The 20,766-nt window shown below is 41.8% G+C and overlaps 1 protein-coding gene across 4 annotated transcripts in view; it reads right to left on the bottom strand.

The window, feature by feature from the left end:
- The window catches only part of LOC113024511 (cAMP-specific 3',5'-cyclic phosphodiesterase 4C-like), a 35,232-nt gene that overhangs the window by 2,802 nt on the left and 11,664 nt on the right, over window positions 1-20,766 (bottom strand). Inside the window, exons 1-17 of one of the 4 annotated variants that reach the window (XM_026171657.1) lie at window positions 19,222-19,410; window positions 18,696-18,760; window positions 17,506-18,253; window positions 16,355-16,489; window positions 12,272-12,399; window positions 11,997-12,179; window positions 11,856-11,895; window positions 11,545-11,615; window positions 10,112-10,274; window positions 9,644-9,737; window positions 9,388-9,545; window positions 7,330-7,428; window positions 7,074-7,238; window positions 5,004-5,103; window positions 4,766-4,920; window positions 2,697-2,819; window positions 2,437-2,619 (exon numbers count right to left, since the gene is read on the bottom strand). In XM_026171657.1, coding sequence (XP_026027442.1) covers window positions 2,437-2,619; window positions 2,697-2,819; window positions 4,766-4,920; window positions 5,004-5,103; window positions 7,074-7,238; window positions 7,330-7,428; window positions 9,388-9,545; window positions 9,644-9,737; window positions 10,112-10,274; window positions 11,545-11,615; window positions 11,856-11,895; window positions 11,997-12,179; window positions 12,272-12,399; window positions 16,355-16,489; window positions 17,506-17,547 — 1,839 coding nt within the window. In that variant the 5' untranslated portion in view covers window positions 17,548-18,253; window positions 18,696-18,760; window positions 19,222-19,410. Of the gene's footprint in view, window positions 1-2,436; window positions 2,620-2,696; window positions 2,820-4,765; window positions 4,921-5,003; window positions 5,104-7,073; window positions 7,239-7,329; window positions 7,429-9,387; window positions 9,546-9,643; window positions 9,738-10,111; window positions 10,275-11,544; window positions 11,616-11,855; window positions 11,896-11,996; window positions 12,180-12,271; window positions 12,400-16,354; window positions 16,490-17,505; window positions 18,254-18,695; window positions 18,761-19,221; window positions 19,411-20,766 lie in introns of those variants that run through there. The other 3 variants (XM_026171656.1, XM_026171655.1, XM_026171658.1) reach the window with 3 other exon arrangements.

The raw sequence follows: 20,766 nt of genomic DNA, 5'->3' as shown, positions 1-20,766 counted from the left end.
ATCTGCAGTGGTAAACTTTTATTAAGCAGAAACCTCCATGGCTGAAAAAGAGTGCTGGTCCAAAGACTCCATATTACTCAACTATGGTGCCTTTAATTCAGCTCATTTTAATGAAGGAGTGATGAGCTCATGCAGTGCCAAGGCATCTGTCGTCTGTCTGTTTACAAGTCACAAGAATCGCTCCTCTGTGAGAGTATTGGTAAGATTTTAGTGAAGTTGCACTCAATCATCAGCAGATGGGTCTTCACCCAAACTGTGCTCAAGGTCAGGGTCACATTAGTGATTTTAAGGGGCACTTTTCCCCACATTTTCAGAGAAAAACCTCCATTCACATTTCTCACAGATTCACAATTCTTGCTCCTGATGTATTGAACAATATTGAGACCAAAGCAACTTAACAAAGTAGTTCACATCAGATTCTCAGCTTTGAGAAAGAAAGAACTTCATGAAACACCAAATGATGCGACAGCTTAAAATATGGTTTTAGGGTCGGGGTTTTCTGATCTACATTATAGTAAATAATAAAGTGCGTGAAATGACACACTGATGCATTATTGCATATTTCCATGTTTTCATGGTCATCATTGATACTGATGATTGTCCATGTAATACATAATTCTTTCAAATAACTCCTGGCAAAGAAAGCAAATAACATATGTCCCTTAAGTAGTATTTTACCTTTGCTAGAGCTAAATCCAACTGGCTGTACATTAACAAACACAAAACCATTTTACAAAGTGCAGAATCTGTGACCACAAACTTGACGCAGAATGATGTTACTGTTTCTCATCGTGAAAATCAGAAGAGGCATATCTCTGTAGCTGCTTCCAGCTGGACATTGACACAGGAATACATTTCTCACACACGTATCCAAAACAGATTTACTGACTGAGAGTTTAGCATAAGTTATTCCAGTATTAATTGTGCTGACAAATTTTGGGGGACAAATAAAAGTGCTGCACAATCAACAGTTTGTCATTCTGTCACAACGCAATATAAAACGCAATTTTTAGTTTTAATTCTAGTTGCGTCGTGGCCCGAGGTTTGTTGGTCTCTCCACGTCACTCAGCAGCCAGCAGTTGGACTGCTTTAAAATTTCATGTCTCCAGAGGATGAACCTTACTGACTTTTGTGTCTCTGAGTTTTTTCTTTCCTTCCTGTTGCTCTGAGAGAAAGCAGATGCACCGACTAAAATGTGGTTTTAAAAGAAATAATCTGTTCCCCCACAGTATATGAATTGGAACGATCTTAGCTGGGCTTCTGTCCTAATAGCCACCATCCAAACAAACATGTTTAAATAGCCCAATCCACAACTGTGTGTAAATCACAGCCACACACACACACACACACACTTTCTCTTGATCTAGTCTTGTGCAAATGGTTTGTACATTTGATGGACATTTGTCACATATTTTGATTTTTTTTTACTGGTTTGAAACTGACACTTCATAACCCAGTATACTTACACCTGAAGCTTTATTGTCAAATAACTGCAACCAATCTGCGATTTTGGACTTGTGATCTTGTGGGAAGGAAAAAGGGAGTTTTTCCTTCCCACTGTCGCCAAAGTGCTTGCTCATAGTGGGCCATATGATTGTTTTTTTCTCTGTATCTATTATTGTAGGGTCTACCTTATAATTTAAAGCGGCTTGAGGCGACTGTTGTTGTGATTTGGCGCTGTATAAATAAAATTGAATTGAACTGAATCTAATCGAATCTTGTAGGATCAAGTGAATCAAGCCCAAATCAGTGGTAACCATCTGGCAACCGCTGGTTGCTAGGGAAAAATTTGTATTGTGTGCAATTCTTTGGTTGCTACCAAATTGCTCTCTTCCATAGCACACTTCCTCCCCTCACCCACAATTGGTCATATCAGAGGCTGCCGCTCCCTGAGCCTGGTTCTGTTGGAGGTTTCTTCCCGTTAAAAGGGAGTTTTTCCTTCCCAGTGTCTCTAAGTACTTGCTCACAGAGGGGTTGTCTAATTGTTTGGTGTTTCTTTCTAACACTGGCTCTTTATCTTACAATATAAAGCTCCTTGACGCAACAGTTGTTCTGAATTGGCACTATATAAATAAAACTGAATTGCATTTGTGCATATATTTACCACTGCTTGTCGTTTTGTGTTCATTTTATCATTATCAGATCGGATACTTTCCCCACACACTACCAACTCCCACATTTGCGGTGTTTGTGAATGACCTGCCACAGACAGAAAAATGCTCATTAACACTTTCTCAGAGTCTCAGCATAAACTGAAGATTTAACAGAGTCTATTTCAGGGTTGTTATTTCACACTGCTCTGTGTTTCTGTTGTTTTATCCACCCTTGCTATCATAGACACTTTAAAGTTGCTTGTTTGTGGCTCATTATCCTTTCTGTGTGCACATTTAACATCTTCACTATATTAATGACGCTGTGAGTCAGAGAGAGCTTTACCTGACTTTTCTCCACAGACGCAGTGTGTTTGTCACACATGGCGCTGATCTCCATCCCTCTCTCGCGTTCTTTGTCGCCCTGCCGAAAGAACTCCTCCATGATCCGCTCTGTCCACTGTCTGTATAAAGGTAAGTGCTTGGTGGGGTTGCTCAGGTCTGCACAGTGCACCATGTTCCTCAGTACCTACGATCATACAAGAATATTTAATGTTATGTATGTCATTCTCTCTCTGCGGGGTCAAACGTTACTGATCAAGTTACCTGTATTCGTTCTGTATAGTGGTCCAGAAGTAGCACGCCAGAACTTGTCACCTTCTTGGTCTCCACCATTGTCTTTAAATCAGCCAGCAGTGTCATGTGTTTGGACATGTCTGTGGCCAACACCTGCAGAAAACGACAGAAAGAAATGCAAACTACTTTCTGCCCGAAGCTTTTATTTTGCATCCTTGAACCTGTAATATGCTCTACGCCCTGTTAGGAATCAACCCCCTTCTACTCCTGTGTGATTATAAATTACTCTGAAAATATATAATGCAAGAATCAGGGATGAAGTCAGTCCACTTTTTCTCTAAAGGGAACCTATTATGCTTTTTCTTTATTTATCACAATGTTGTGTGCTCAAATCTTTAAATAATGAGGTCATTATTTAAAGATTTGAGCTTACAGTTGTGGTCAGACGTTTGCACACATTCATCATGGACATGAATGTTCTCTTTGAACTGACAGTGGACCCCGTGGTAATCGGAGCACTAGGTGCTGTGACTCCCAAGCTAGGCGAGTGGCTCCAGCAGATCCTGGGAACAACATCGGAGATCTCTGTCCAGAAGAGCGCAGTCCTGGGAACAGCTAAGATACTGCACAGGACCCTCAAGCTCCCAGGCCTCTGGTAGAGGACCTGAGCTTGAAGGATAAACCGCCCGCAGGGGCGTGCTGGGTGTATATATGTATATATATGTAATATGATTGACTATAGCTGATAGGCAATGCAAACATTAAAAATAATTTGTTTAACAGGTCTCATTCAGTATTCAGAACAATGGGTCCAAGAAATGCAGTACAAAGCACAGAGTACAAAGTTGCAAACGTTTTTGGAGGCATTCTACACTGCAAATTCCACAATCATCAGTTCAAACACTAATATGATTTTCAGGAACCAATCAGGCCTGGCATGAACTGGAAACCGCTGGAACACCTGGATCACTGTCCACAGTGACTCGAGTTCTACCATCAACATTTCACCATGGGCCGAGCGGAAGAAGACCAGGAAAGAAGCCCCCACTCCTTGGTGCAGGAAGAATTGACACCTTCAGACTCAACTGAAGTGTGGCGCAGTCTACATGGACAAGCCATTCTCCATGTAGACAGCTTTACATTTTATGATCAGATGAGACAAAGATTGAAGTATTTGGCCACAGTGACAAGAGGTATGTTTCAAGGAGTAAAGGTGAGGTTTTGTACCAACTGTCAAGCATGGTGGTGGTAGCATCATGTTCTGGAACTGTTGTGCTGCCAGTGCAGCTGGTGCATTACACAAAGTGGATGCAATAAAGAAAGGAAACACCTCCACAAAGATAATGATCCCAAACACACATCAATACTGGTTTCAAAATGGAGCAAGCAGGCTTCCCAAAGTTCCAACCTCAAGGCTACGGAAAATTTCTGGACTACGCCGAGTCAGTGCCAGGAAACCAACTAATTTAAATGAACTCTACCAATTCCACCAAGAATAGTAGTCAAATATTTAGCCACAATTATGCCTGAAACTTGTTGATGGCTAACAAAAAGGTCTGGTTGAAGTGTAACACATTTACCCAAATATTAGTGGGTATACTTTTGACCCTGTGTTGATTACCCCCCACCCCAACATGAATTCAAATGCTGTCAACCATTCCACCCTGGAAAAAGAACATTCAGAAATTACAATGACATTTATCCCCATGAGAGCGGATATGATTCTGACACACAACTGTATGTACAAGTAGTCCCTGTAAATCAAAAGCTGTATTTAAAGCACCTCATCTGTATCTTTAAGGCATCATATGTGAGCACAGCAACCCCACCCAGTGCAAACCTTGTGTTTGCAAAGCTCAGCCAGTCAGAATAAGGGTAGCTTAAATGAGAAGAACCAAAACAGATACATTCAGTTTCCTGTTCAAGGTGTTTAAATATACACTTAAGAGAATCTTAAGAGAATACAAATCTTTAAAACTAAATAAAATATGACTAAAACTAAAAATTATAAATTAGATTCATACATCATTTGCATGATAATAGAAAAAAATGAAATTCTGTTAGGTTACTGCTACATTATTTTAAAACTAGTTCCCTACCATATCGATGACGAGCTTGCGAAGGCTCTGGCGCTGCCGCTTGGTAAGGTTCTGGAAAATGTCACAGTTTTCTTGGTGCAAAAGCTTGAAGCCCACGGCGAGGTGGTGGTTCTCCAATACTGACTCGTCGTTATACATTAGGGCCAGCTCTGAGTCTGAGCGCAGAGGAGGGGGTGTGAACACAGCGTGTGCAAATATCAAAGCATGTGTGTGAGTGTGTGAGCGTATGTGAACTCACTGGTGTTGATGAGGAACTGATTGGAAACTCCGGGATGGTCTACATCGTGGATGGCTGCAGCAAATAGAGCGGCGAGGATTTCCAGGTCAGTGAAGACAGCCTGAAATGACAAGAAGGGCAGGAGACAAAAGTCAATACCTCTGACAGTTTCAAAACTAGTTTCTGTGCTAATAAAATGCAAAAAGGTGCGTCTAATAGCAAAGAACATACTGCAGTTGAAGAATATGGATAAACGTTTTTACTGTCTTTGCAGACGTGACCATACCGCAGCTAAATGTGAGACGGTATGGGACAAAATTATATCTAACTTAAACAACAAACACACACAAACTCTGTTCTAAGAGTTTGTGTCTTCTTATTGCCTTTTGCAGCAGTTTTCTTGGAGTCATATTTCCCCTTTTTGCCTTTAAAAACTGTATAAAATGTTTTAACGCCTTTTCTTGGGATTCATTCTGTAGACTTCACGTCACATCATATTCTTCCCTCTCTGTAAAACTTAATAAAAACTAGAAAAAAATATTGGGTCTTCCAGTGGTTTCACCCAGTTTCCTGTTTCCAGTCATTTTTATAACCGCATTTCCATATTCCGCCAAAAACTGTGCAGCTTGTAACTTTGTAGTTCCCTAATTTTATGTATTGTGTAAGCAGCAAAAGCTCGTGGCGGGTTAACCTGCACTTGACCCACTAGAACAGCCTTTCCTGCTTTCTTTGCAAGCCAGACAGAAAAGCGGCTGTCCTGCTGTCCTGAAAACTAGAGCTACTCAAAATATGGAACACTGTCTCAGTGTGTGGGAGACAAATGCATTCCCAGATAAAGTCAGATGTTGTTCTTTTATTTCCAGTAGAAAAAACAGCAACCACAGTGACACTGAACCCAGCTCCCATTGTTTGTGTGTTTGAATCTGTGATCAATATCAGCTCATAGATTTACTTATACTTCATACTCAAGTCATAATGCTGTGAAAATCTTTTAAACTTAAGATTTCTTTGTTGTTACATCACGGCATAAGCCATGGTGTAATAAGGGTCACATGGTCAGTCTGCTTTGGATCCAATGTGACCACATAAAAGGGCTCCAGCTTTTTATGCAACACATTAACAAACATGTGACAAAAGTAAAAACACTCTCTCCAGCTTTTTATCTTTTTTAAATTGTTATTATTTTTCAGGGATGTTTCTCAGGTGCAGCTTCTCCATAGAACCATGTGTGTTAGATCAGGTACACGTTTCTTTTCTGTTGATAATCTAACACCTGGACCCACAGTTGAATCCTCTCACCCACAACAAGTTGTGACAGATGTCTGTGTTTCCCTGAGGCTGGGTCTGCAGGAGGTTTCTTCCTGTTAAAAGGGAGTTTTTCCTTCTCACTGTCACCAAGTACTTGCTCAAAACAGGATCCTCTGATTGCTGGAGTTTTATTGTAGAGTCTTTACCTCACAGAATAAAGCACCTTGAGGCAACTCTTGTTGTGAATTGGCGGTATATAAATACAACTGACTTTATTAAATTAAACAGTTGTTACTCTACTAACCCGTAAAGACTGGTACTTGTATAGCACCCTTCTACTCAGCCCTCAAAGTCCGCCATACAGCACTTTCATCTATGCCCAAGGGATTTTCTAACATAGACATACACACTCAGAGCTGGATGGATGCATCGGGGGCAACTCACTGTTCAGTATCTTGCCCAAGGATCCTTCAGTATGTGGACTGAGGAATCAGAGCAGCCACAGGTGCAATTTAGAAATGTTGAACAGGTCAGTTTGAGGCCTTGGGCCAAAAGTCTGAGGAAACTTGAAGCTCAAACATATTTTTTTTGTCTAGACACATGAATAATATGCATTTTAATATATAATGTATTACAACATGACACACTTATTTAAATAGGTCTATTTGTTTGAGAAAAAGTTAATTCATGTTCAACTATGAAAGTACCCAGATGTTTCAGTTAGAAGATGTTTGTCTTTCTTTGCTTTGATTTTTTATTCTCTCCACCTTTTCTTCACGCCTCTCTCCTTATGTGTGAACGGACATCAAAAGTGTGTGTGTGTTTGTGTGCGTGTTGACCTACATCAAGAGCAGGTGTGGAGAGAAGAACATGTGTGGACTGGGTGACATCTGCAGCATGGAGGCTGTTGTGGTACGCTACGTTTCCATGGTAATGGTCCTCCAGGGTCATCACGTAAGTGACAAAGGTGTCGACTGGGATACGAAATGTCTTCAACAGCTCTCGCTCCTGAGGAGGAGCGAGACAAAAGAAAAGGGAGTACACCGTGTACATGAGCACAGACACGAACAGTCCACATTTATACGATTATTTTCTTTACCTGGAAGATGGCGTACATGATGCAGCTGAGAGGTCTGTTGTTGGAAAACTCTGCTACTCTGAATATGTTAAAACTCCACTTGTCCAGATCCTCCAGCTCCTGTTTCAACACACAAAGTAAAGCGAGCCATAGCTTGAAAATCACACTGTTTCAAAAATGTTTCATCAAAACTTTCAGATGGTCGTATTAAAGTCCTCCTTACAGTGCAGTGCGCTGTATACTCTACTTTCAAGGGGCCAGACTTTCTTGTAACTTTTAACAGTGGTGTAGAGCAACAATTCTCCAGTTTTCTGAAGATCTTTCAAAGACTTTCTTTGCACATTCTCTCATTTTCAGTCCAATTCTTGCACTTGACCATTTTTAGAAGATGTTTAGTAAGTCATTTAAAACTGACCTACGAATCACTCAAACATAAAAAAGAACCTAACTCAAGGTATGAACAAGTGTTGTGTCTACACATTACAGACAACAAAGAACCCGTTCCAAATAGTATCTTTAGTCACTTTGCTACTAACAGCATATTGCCAAAACACATAACTTGTTCTTAAATGAATTTTAAAAATTCAAAAGAGAACACACAACTGTCATTAATATGTACAGAGGAGGTCAGCAGAGAGGAACAACAGAGAGCCTTCAGCCTGTGGTGTCGGGGCTCGCAAAAATGATGGAATATTGAACCCAGAAACGTTTATTCTGACTGGCAGTGGCTTCATTTTTCAGCAGTAAAAGCATACATGGATAGAAGAACACACAGTAGAACCCTATCAGTCATGGATCGGCCTCCAAAGAACTCAGACCTACACATTACTGAAGCAGTGTGGGATCATTTTGACCGAGAACAGAACAAAAAGCAACGAAAATCCAAAGAACTCTTCCTGAAGACTATTTAAAGAAAAGAGTTTCCCAGCAAAACAGATAAATAAATGGCCTGTATTTGTAAAGCGCTTTACATATCCAGTCATCCATTCACACACAGGTGATGGCAAGCTACATTGTAGCCACAGCCACCCTGGGGCGCACTGACAGAGGTGAGGCTGCCGGACACTGGCGCCACCGGGCCCTCTGACCACCACCAGTAGGCAACGGGTGAAGTGTCTTGCCCAAGGACACAACGACCGAGACTGTCCAAGCCGGGGCTCAAACCGGCAACCTTCCAATTACAAGGCGAACTGCCAACTCTTGAGCCATGATCGCCCCGGCTAGATAAATACATGGATGGTAGTTTAAGACTTTAGCACCAGACTTTAGCCCAAAGGTCAAACACATGACTCTAAATCAAGTCTAAGGTCACTCTGTATTAACCTACATAATGTTTCCTGACAAGACTTCATTGAGCAAACAGCTGAAAGTTCAAATCATCCTCCATCCCAAACATGAGCAGACTTCCAGTACTTCCATCTTTGAGCTCTGGCACCATTTCAACACTAATCACACAGCAGACACTGCTTTGATGTCTCTCAGCATAACCTTGACAGTTGAGCCTTAGTGGTAGGTGGTCCACAGATGTATAGAGAATATCTGTCACCTGGTCCAGTTCTTAATTACAATGGCGTAGGAACAAAGCTTTATGTTTGTATCTAGCATACTTTAATGTGATTTATGTGCTGCATGACCAAGCAGTCAGAGACAGTCTCCACCCCACTGTGGACCTTCCAAAAAAATGTGGTGCTAAAGACTGGATGGAATTAAACAAGCAGGCGTCAGGCACTAGAAAGCAGACTAAAGGATTAATAAAAGACTCCAGCTGGTATGTGAACAGACATAAACCTAATAAATATATGAGCACTTTTTTCTTACAACAAGTCAGTACTTGCAGTTATTTTCTGAAAAGCCAGGCCAAACTTTCTCGATTGCATAAAGTATACAGTAACGTGGGATATAATCATGTTTGCTTATGTTTCTATCAGATACAGGGTACGTGCGTACATCTGTTTCTTGCTGCTAGAAGGGAAAAACAATGCCAAAGCCATGAAAAATAATATCATTTTTCAGAGATCCGAGCTCAAGTCTGAGCAAAGTTTGATGGCGAGTGTGAATAACGCAGATAGAAAACAGCACCTTGGCAAGCTCATCCTCGTGGTCCGTGTTGACGCCGAAGCGAGGCATGGAAGCGCTGGAGAGGCTGGAGCTGTGAGACAGTTTCCTCACTCCGCTGATGTGACTCATGGATTTATCTTTCAGAGTGGGAGACGGGATTTCCACCTCATTCTGCTTGTCTGAAGACACACACACACACACAGTGGATTTATAGTTTTTAATTTGGATAAGGTCATAAATGCGATGTGGACAGAAATCACATTCTGGTCCCGCTCACCCATGAAGGTGCTGGAGATGTACTCAGACACCTGGTTCCCGGAGCGACTCATCTCTGACAGGTGAGAGAGCTCTCTGTTCAGCATCCTCTTAAACTGTGGCAGAATGAGAACAAAACACAAAGATGGTGTGAGTCAACCTGAGGCTTCCCTCAGGAAACTTAGCGTTATTATTCAAAACAGAAGGCCTGTTTGGATTCTGGGCTTTGAGTGAGTCCAGAGGTTTAAGGAAACAGTAAAACGACTGAAAAAAAAATGTTGGAGATAGATTTTTACATTTTCTGTTTAGTGTCCTATAATTATTACTTACAGCACAGAGGCACCAATTCATGTATTAACTGCTAGCAAAAATCAAAATGTAATGATTTGAGCTAAATATTGAAAACATACATAAAGGTTCATCTGCATGGTTATGAGCTGATCTACAGCTGGTGACATGTTAATACGTTTATACAGTGTTAGTTACAAACCTTGTTGGAAGCCATCTCGCTGACAGAGCGGTGTGTCTGGATGGTCTCCAGCTGGTCTAAGCACCAGTCCAGCTCCTCCAGTGTGTCCAGAGCGAGCTGCTGGTACTGCTGGTCTGATAGTGTCGCCCTAGGACTGACGCACACTCCACCCAAAGGAGACCTCCTAAAAAAAACAGAGTAGTAAAATAATTAGGCTTTTAATAACCCAGTACAATCCACAAGTATCTGTAATCACAAATGTGTGCATGGGTGTTAAACTGCATGCTTTTTAAGCATGGATACTACCTAAACTGTAAATAAAAACAGAATGCTACAATTTGGACGTTATTTTGAGCATACATTTAGTTGGAAACAGCACAAAGTCAACATCTGAAATGTTGAAACTGAGATTTTTTTTAACTTGCTAAAATTTGAATACGGTGCAAGCAACATGTTTTGTTTTGTTTAAAAAAAAACTGTAGGTGTGTTACATTACATGTTTTTAGCAATGCTCTGTAAGGAAACAGACTTCCAGTACTTGTGGTTACTGTAGTTCAGTTGTTTGATGCTGACAGAAACAGTGGTTGGAGACTACAGCAAGACCAAAATCATCAAAACACAATAAACCTGAAGCTTTCTCGCCTCGCTGTTTTAAAGAAAGGAGCAGGTCTGCGACCACGAGCAGTCAGTTACCATCTTCAAAACAACGTTTGGGCATCAAAGTGGCAATAAAATGACAATAAGATGAAGTCAGTCTGCAACTGAATAGGATCAAGTTGGAGTCTGTTTGTAGTGCATCTATTAAATGTGAAATTTGTTTAAAATAAATCTTTTGCTGTCTACGTACACAAAAATTCACATTGAAGTTTAGATTCATTACTTACATTTAGAGTCCTGACAGAACCTCGTATCTACAGGGCAGCGATTTAACTGCAAAATGACAGGCGCTCTGCAAACTTGCATTTTTACAGGTTTTTACTGATTTTTCCAAGGTGCAAGGAGCTTGCTGTCCTACTTTGTTTGTTTGTTTGTTCGTTAATTTATTTCGATCATGTAAACAATATACATAAGTTCATTTGGCAAAGAATAGAAGATAAAAAATGCTATACAAAATAAAGCTAAACATGTGTGACTGAGCTGTAACTGTCTGAGGAGTTTTTCATACTTTTGCTTTCAAATGTATGTTATAAGGCACTGCTGGTCAAATCAGGCACCTTGGCTACTTTCCTATAGCAATGTTGAGCTACTGTATGGTTGGAATACATGCAGAATGTGGTTTGATAAAATAAGTAAAACCTTCTTGCACCGAACTACTTTTGCATTCTGTCTTTATTTACATTTTCCCTAACATCCCTTTTTTTATTGGTAACAGGTCTTATAAACTCCTGTAACGTACAAATGGTCCTTTAACTTATGCAACATAAACTCTGTGGACAACAGGTGGTGATACTGACTTGACGGTCGGTGTGGAGACGTTGGCAAGGATGGTGAAGTTGCTCCGTACCGATCGCAGACTAGCCAATACCTACAATGATCGCACAGCATCACAGGAAAACAGCATAAATACAGAACAAGCTTACACAGATGTACACATATTACTGAGAGGTGAACGCTTAATAACGTGATCAATCATTTCTGCTATTTCAATAAAAACTTCGCCTCCAAATCCTATAATTATATTGAGTGTCTGGGCACACTGGAAACAGTATGAACCAGTTTTTATGACCACTCATGAAGATAAATGAATCTATAAAGTCAAACTCACTTGGGCAAAAGGTGTGACAATAAAATCTTCTGCAGTATGCCTAAGACAGGAAGAGTTGGAAAATAGAGAGAAAGCTGAGTGCAACATTTCATACAGCCATGGATAAAGTCATCACTAATCTCATCTCTCTCTAACTCTCACCCTTCGCTGGCGAGGGAGGAGTTCCGTGAGACCGTCTTGGGGGACATGTCGTAGTCCGAGTCGGAGCGGTACAGGAAGGACTCTCTTCTCTGGCCCTGGGGGAAGGTCGTGGGGAGCGTGAGGCTCGGACTCTGGGAGCCCAAAGGGGTGTGACCTGGGGACACGCCATTTTCTGCTTCGTAACTGGAACATGATAGCAGTGATTAGAGAACGACAGGAAAGCTTTCTGCAAAATGAAATTGGTGATTTGACGAGGGCTTAAAATGTGTGTGAACCTGTCAGAGTCTGCTTGTGTGATGGAGATGCGAGGCGGGATACGAAGGGGAAGAGTTGTGGGACGTGACGCGTTGCCCAGGACTTCTGGTGACCGGGTGCGATCTCGAGGTCGCAGCCAGCAAGGTACCTGGTGAGGTAAAACGTAGGTTCAGTCCGGCACAATGGGTGTGACTCAATCAATTACATCAGTCAACGATCTGTGATTCTAGGCACAATTATGGGCAAAGCTACTGTTTGGGAGCAGTGGCGTGTCTAGAAATTTTTGTTGGGGGGGCCAGGTAGGGGCACAGATTTGGAGAAGGGTGGCAGATGTAATTGGCAGATAATGTTTAAAAAAAAAATTCTACCAACCGTTAACCATAATTCAATAATCCTATAAACCTAATAACCGAATGCGCTTTTAACTCTTATTAGAATGAGATTTTAACCACTACGGTGCAAAGTTTTTAGATACTGCGTTGATAAAGTACAAGAGATACAATCAGTGCTTTGTCAGTGTTTACTCAGCATTCAAGGACAGAAATATTTGCATAGTATTTTTACTGACATGTAGTGCACATATGTTTTGGGCAAAAACATTTTTGAATATTAAAATACGAACATTTGTAACAAACAATTGACAAATTAGCCAGTTCCAATGTAAAACTTTATCTGCCTGTTAAAAAAAGAAGATAATCTTCTCACAAACTGGTGTTTGATTTTGAAACAGGAAAAAAGTGGGGAAACAACTGAAAAGACTAACATTTGAATAAAACCTGAAAGCAAGTAAATACTTTCTCTGCTGCCTTATGGTAAACTTTGGTAATATTGATGTATAAAGAACAACACTGTCTGATGATGAAATACAGTCAGCTGGCATGGTGACACTGCCAGTATTAACCTGCAGGGCTGGACTGGGACAGAAAATCGGGCATTTTGACTACAGACCGACCCACCAGGTATTAAAGCCTTTGAATGAAAACAAATGCTGTTGTGACAGTGATGTACAGTCTTGTTGGTATATGTATGATTTCTATACATTTTACGTCAGATAAAAACTTTGGTTGTAAGATTTAGATAATTATTTTTTAAAAGCTAGATATTTTAAATGAGAATAAGAAAGAAAAGTATTTCTTTGTGCCCCCCTTTCCCTGTTAATGCCCTACCTGGCCCCCTGGCAACACTTTCCTAGATCCACCCCTGCACAGTTACCAGCTGTCAGCTACGTAGAAAAAGGATCCTGGTGTTATTTATCTCTCAGAAACAGTTCATAACTTCCCTTCAACTCATTCATGTCACCTAAAAGGTAAACCTGTTTCTCCATCACCTGTTCAGCTCTGATGGTTCAGTAAGGACATCTCCTGGTTTCATCTTCACGTTTCCCTCTCATCACACATCCAAACCGACATCATGACCAGCAGCTTTACAGCTGTGGCTCCAGCAAACATCAGCTGATATTAGAAATTAATATTAAATAAATTCTAACAACAGCTGATCAAGCTTAAACGTGCTGCTGTTGTTTAGCACGACATCTGCTGGTTTCCTCTTTCTGGCCCAAAGTGGGCGATAAATAAACAAGAGAGAAAAGCTGATCAGCTGATCATTGATCAGTTTCATGATTGAATTAGCAACAGGAGAGGCAGGGGGAGAGAATGAGAGAAGAAGAGGCAGCTGTGCAGCGTAACGACAGAATAACTCCAGCTTTGTGTCTTTTTTCCATTCTAGCTAAAGTTCGGGACAAACTGCGTCTCTTCTCAGCTCAATACGAAACGTGTAATATTTTCTCTGAATGAGGGACCATTCCATTTTTTTTAAGGAGCCGTTGGCAACTCTACTAACTTTATGAATAAAATAAAGTTCACTATCAGTAACATCATAGCACCCACCCAGCTGTATAAAAACTCCGTCAAGCTGGCTAGAACGCAGTACGAGTTATTGCAACTGAGGGTAAAAAGTCAGCACAACGAAAATAAACTCCACCTAAACTTGGTTTATATCTGACCCAGATAGACTGCAGGTCATAACTTCTTACCTGAAGTTCAGTTCACCTGACACTCGGACCGGTGGCCGCCTCGGGGCTCTCCTCCTGCCTCCCCTTCCCTCATCCACCTGCTGACCTCTGTGGAAGCCCCGCCATAGCCACCACCAAACAACTGAGTTATTTTTACACATCGACCTGCATCTGGCCAATCCACCACCTCTCATTGTTCATGCCGTTACAAAAAAAAAAGAAAAAAAAATAAGTCACCGGGCATATGCCCGGTATGCCCGATGGCCAGTCCAGCTATGTTAACCTGCAACCAAATCTGCAGCTCCATACAGCAATGTTACGACTTAGATTATATCTTATAACTCATAACTCTTATGTTAGCTCCCCTCAGTAGCATACTGTCTGAAATATTTGATGGCAGCAATAATTCTTTAAGTGTTATTTTTTCTTTGGTATTCTAATTTCACCGAAGTTTACTAAACTCAACAAACTTAATATTACTTACCGGGACATTTATTCTGTCATTTTCTTTCACCGAAAAATTGTTTCCTGCAGTGCCATCTTTCGTGCTTGGCTCTCCTACCTTTGCTAACGTGATGCACATAGCGCAGAAGCCGATGCTGCATTCACTTACACTTGGATATCTGAGCTTCACCGTGAAAACATAATCGGACATTTGATATTTGATTGAATTTTATTGTTTTGCCTTTGGGGTGGCACCTGGGGTGGCCAGTCTGGTTGGGGGGGTGGCCTGTGCCCCCCCAGGCCACCCCGCTGGACACGCCACTGTTTGGGAGATATAGCTTGCCTAACCAAGGTTTTAACAATAGGTGGGTGGAGCTTATGTGCTTAAAGCTAGTACACCTAGCTGATGAGATGACCAGTCAGTGTCACTGACATCATACAGAGGCAAGGGTAGATTTAGAGCAGCGGGAAGGCTGTGCTTTTTATTCTCACACATATCTCACAATCAGGTGCACACGAGGGTGTGATTAAAATTTTAGGATTAGGGTGAAATGAATGAATGATTTTTTAGCTGTAAATACTTTTGGTGATTTTCAGTGTGAGAGGTCAAAATTTGCCCATCTAGTCCACATTTTCAAAATCTATTTGTCAGCAGGTAAAAATATTTTGGCATGAAGTGCTATCAAAAAAAATTTTGTTTTGAGTTTTTCCTATTGTTTCCTTGGCAGCAGGAGAAAGCTGTAAATACACTAACATTTTAACTTCTCGCTAAGTGATAAACCTATAAATAATTTCCTATAGAAAACACGGAGCAGACAAAGCGTAGCATATGTATTTGTTTTGCATGATATTTATTGCTGAACTGAACCCTTTGACCATGTTTGTGCACTTGGTGCCTTTAGAAACATTTTAATGCAATTATGTGTCAAATTATACAAACTGCTGTGTGGTTAATAATCTGCACAGCAGCCCATTTTATCACAGTCCAGCAATCTTTTATTTTATTTGTATGTTACTTAGCACTAATTAGCAGGTGTCTCTCATCAGCATTGTGAATTGGTGTAGGAACTTTTTGGGGCAGTTTTCATTGATCAGCGGGACATGAGAACTGCTCGTACAGGAACACCAGTCACATCTGATTAAAAGAGACGTAAACGGTTTGGTGTATTTGCTCCAAACTAGAGTTGTAGAAAGCTTTTCCTCCCTGGAAATTATAGTTTGACCACCATCTTTGCTGTTATAGAATTCTCGCACAGATTCAGCTAAGCTTGCAATCATTACCTCTGTCCTCTGATACAATTTGGCTTCATAAAACCAGGATCGCTATAGCCTTCTAGGGTTCAAAACAGGTGCCCACAATCAGTGGATGAACTCACGGTAGCTGCTTTCATCTATTAACTACAGTCTATATGTCTAAAAAGGGTAATTTCCTGCATTATTCAACTTCAGATAAGTTTGAAGTATTGCTTGAAGTAACAGAAGAAAAAGGGACAGATCTTGGTGGCTCACCAAGGTGGTCCTTATAATTCAGTGACCTGTTGTGCTAAAGTGTTTGTTGCTATCAACAGTGACTTCAGGTGTTACCAAATCAACGGGACTGGAACCATTCAGATTGCCACTTTAACATGCTCATTCCATCTTCCCATACCTGGAGACTTGGCGAGAGTCTTCTGCTCCTCCCTCTGCGTAACTCAGCCCCCAGCGTGGACCCGGACGTATACGATCGGCTGTAGCGAGATGACTCCGCCTTCTCCCCAGCACCTGTTATATCTGTGTCATTTCCCTGAGAGACAGAAGGGAGGCAGGTAAGGGAAATGGGGATATGGAACAAGAAGGTGCATCTTCAGAGGATTAAAAGAGAACATATTGTGTCTTTCACAAAAACACTGCGTTGCGTGTGTAATGATTAAAAAAACCCAACACATTCAGTAGCAAAAATGGAAGAACGCAGTTGCTGTTTTGGCTCATGTCCCAGGCTGTGTTGTTTTGCCATATTCAAACAATGACGAGCAAAGAAACTTGTACAGAAACACAGACTATAAATTATTGATGTAAGTGTGTGTGACTGTGCATGTGTGTCTGGGATAGGGCCTCTACAGACTGAGCTCTTAGAGGCTGATCTGCACTGCAGTACCGTAGCAACAAAACACTGGGGGAATGGTAGCAGTTGCTAGGCAACAGTGCCGTGTTGCTTCCATGCTGTGTTTGATGTCATCCAGACCCAGATGTGGGGAGATGCTCGCATCCACACACGCACGCACGCATGCACGCACGCATGCACGCACGGACACACACACACACACATGGACGCATAACAAAATGTATAATCAATAAAAGAGCTCCCGATTAATGCATGCTGTTATGTCCTTTGGCCAGGACTTCACCTTTAAACGGAAATCACTCATTTACATAGAGCACTCACTTAGCTGCGGCTCATTTACATAGAGGACTGGGACTGAGTGGCTCCTGCTGGGTGAGTGTAGGCTGGAGGATGCAAACTGTCCACTCGGACTTCTGAGTGTGTGCGGGAACAAAGAGAGCTTGGATGTGTGAAAGTCATGGGGCGTTTATGTGACGGTAGGCATTCAAGTTGCACACACACACGCACACACACACATGCACACACACACACACACACACACACACACACACACACACACACACACACACACACACACACACACACACACACACACAGAGTTCAGTGAGACAGTCTGCTACTAGGCCTGGGATCTACGGTCTCTGTGACTGTGACAAGGTTAGCAGGTTTTCCCTGATTGTTCAGATCTTCCTCCTCACCTCTTCTCCAGTCACCGACAGCACGCTGCGGCTCTTCTTCATTCTGATTGGCTCGTTCTGGGCCCCAGGGCGGAGCGTTCCGGAACCCAGGCAGCAGAGCAGGTGGAGAGCCAGGACCGGAGAGGTCAGAGGTCACTGCAAGGTCAAACCGGGGTCAGACCGGGTCACAACCGGCCCCCATTGGAGCGGATTCGGCCAGCCAACCGCCTCACTCGCGCTCCCTCTGCACCTCAGTCTTCAGGTGGTTGAAGTAAAGCGTGGTGGAGAACAGTAAAGGAGCATTTACGCAGCCCTCAAAGGCTGCAGGTTCAGACCGAGGCCGCTGACCTTTGTTTGGATCTGTCTGTTTTCCAAAGTCAAAGGCAGAAGAAAGAAAAAAAGTCACTCCATGTTGTCTTGCTTTGGCCAGATGAGCCAATGAACATCTCAGTCAGGGTTCATGATGCTGTTGCCAAAGGAAACCCCTTTCTCTAAAACGTCTATCCAGCTCTGAGAGTTGTCTGCATGATGTTCCCCAGTTGTTAACCTGATTCCACATGAAGGCAATTTCCCAACAATTAAGAATCCAAACTCCAAAGAGATTACAGAGAAATTTGGTCCTCTCCTTTCTCAGGTCAATCATCCACAATATGACTGGTCATGGTCTGGATCCAAATCCTGCTTAGGAAGACGTGTCAAGCATGACCTCGTCTGAGAAGTCCAAACATCCTGGTTTGATCTGCCAGAGTCAATCCTGGAAAAAATCTTCCTGTGAGAAAACAGAAATTAAGTGTTAGTATGTACAGACTTTAAAAAACAAGAACAAAACAGAAATACTCTTTCCTGTCTTATTTCAGTGAATTCATTTGATGTATCATAAAATTGGAAAAACTTGTCCTCATGTATACAGTACTACAGAAGATGTGAGTGGTTTTCCATGATACAAATTTCATATATGAAAAAAAAAAGCCTCCAAACAAAACTCTCAAGACATGGCTGGTTGACTGGTAAATAACTCAGAGCGAGGACAACGTGTTTTGATTGGCCTTGCTGGAGCCGTACCTACAGTGTGGCTAATTCTGAGCAGATACTGCAACACCAAAAAGCTCTCTGATGTTATATAATTACTCTGAGCAGTCCAAACTGACCTAATTCTATTGGATGGGACAGATTCAGCATATCAGAGTGTTTCTGATGGAGCTGGTACACACATAGAGAGCTGCTGGAGAAGACTTTCATCAAGGGTCACCATGAACACACCCTCTCAGCGATGGGTCTTCCACACAGCAGCGTCCACACAGATTCACACGGGTAAAAAAACAAAACAAAATGAAAGAAAAACATACCCAAAACAAAAGAGGAGAAATCATCAAATGCATAGTGACACAGTGACATATATATGCACAGACAATCAAGGCATTTGAGCCTTTACACACACACGCAATAGCTGCAAACCAATACCACCTCCACTACAGATAAAGCAGCTTATAAAACCAAGCAACTATGCATCAATATGCAGCTCAACCACCAGCCTGCTGTTCTCTCACAAAACACCCAAATACATATATAAAGCGAGCGCGCACATGCTGAAAACATTCACATATGAGGAATGCCCCTGCTGTCATGACTGTTTGCACACACTGCATGAGGTATGTGTCACACACACATACACACACATGTCCACATACACTGGCACACACAGACTGGAGGATGTAGGAAAAAAAAAATCACACTCACCTTGATCGCCTGAAGATCAACAGCAAGATGGGCTGCGCCTCCTCTTGCTTTCACTTGTCGCCTTCTCCTTCTCTCCCCTGCTCCCTCTGTTTTTCTGTAGACATAGCGGTGTATCGCCACGGCTAGAGGGGGAAAGAAAAAAACACACACACACTTGCTGTTTTCATGAATATCCGTAGCTTTACCAGCTCCCCTCCCTCCCTTTCTCTCCTCTCCCTCTCCCCTGCCTCAGTGGTCTCCCCCAGCCACCCCCCCTCCCACCACCGCCACAGCCTCCACGGAGAAGCCCATCTTCCCTCCTCTCCCTCCTCCTGCACAGACGCACAGTATGTCCATTAATCCCATACAACACTCTCCGCTCCTCTCCTCCTCCTCTCTCCATCGGTACTCCTGTCTATTTCTATTTTTTCCATCTTATTAGCAGCCACACACTGATCCTCTGTTTCAATAGTCAGTTTCATCGCTCTCCATCACACACACCCACGACACAGGGCACATTTTTATTGGAACAAACCACTCATATTAAAAAAAACAACAACCCACAGATCACAATAAGCATTCATTTCTCCTTTTTTCCTCCCACGCCTCTTTGCTATTTTTACAGCCATTCAAGGGCATGCAGCACAGTTCTCAATACACTGTTTCTGTATCTTTTGTATTTATTTAATTTTCAACCAAGGTTTATTTATAAAGCACCAGCCAACAAACAGCCGCTTTATATTGTAAGGTACAATATTATATCATAAGATTGTTATAGTATGCATAAGCAATCACACTTTATAGTCTGAATACACTCTACCCTTCTGCACAGTACTTGCTTTGTTTATTTAATTTTTCTTGTGCATATTATTTTTCTATTTTTGTTTATTTAAGTTATGTATTGGTGTGAAAGGAGCCCACATAACCACTGTGTTTTACAGCATATATGGCAATAAACGTCTTATAGATAGATAGATAGATAGATAGATAGATAGATAGATAGATAGATAGATAGATAGATAGATAGATAGATAGATAGATAGATAGATAGATAGATAGATAGATAGATAGATAGATAGATAGATAGATAGATAGATAGGTAGGTAGGTTTCCAGGGGTCATCACAATGCATGGTATTCAATGCCTTTTGTTCTAGGACAAATTAAGGCAGCAAATTCACACGTGAGAAGCAGGAAGGAGAAACACTGAGCCAGTGTTTTAGTTTTTCAGACAGACACTGATACTCACAGAAACTGTGAATAGAATAGCTTGAGCAGATACTAAACCTGTGCTGCCTTTTGTCATTGAGAGAGGATCTGATTTGTTAGCATTACAGCCAAATAATAATAGAAATTGTCCACGCACACACACACACACACACACACACACACACACACACACACACACACACACACACACACACAAACATTTTTTTTTCCATGACGCTGCCTTGCTGTTCTGTTATTCTCCCATCAGCTTTTATAGGCATTATCTAGATTTGATTCCTCCCCAGGACCTGCACTGATTGTTCCCTATTTGCAAAAGTGACAGCGCAAAGACGCTTTG

The sequence above is a fragment of the Astatotilapia calliptera genome, chromosome 6, assembly GCF_900246225.1.
Source record: "Astatotilapia calliptera chromosome 6, fAstCal1.2, whole genome shotgun sequence".
Taxonomy (NCBI): Eukaryota; Metazoa; Chordata; class Actinopteri; order Cichliformes; family Cichlidae; genus Astatotilapia; species Astatotilapia calliptera.
This window is presented reverse-complemented; position numbering and strand designations above follow the sequence as displayed.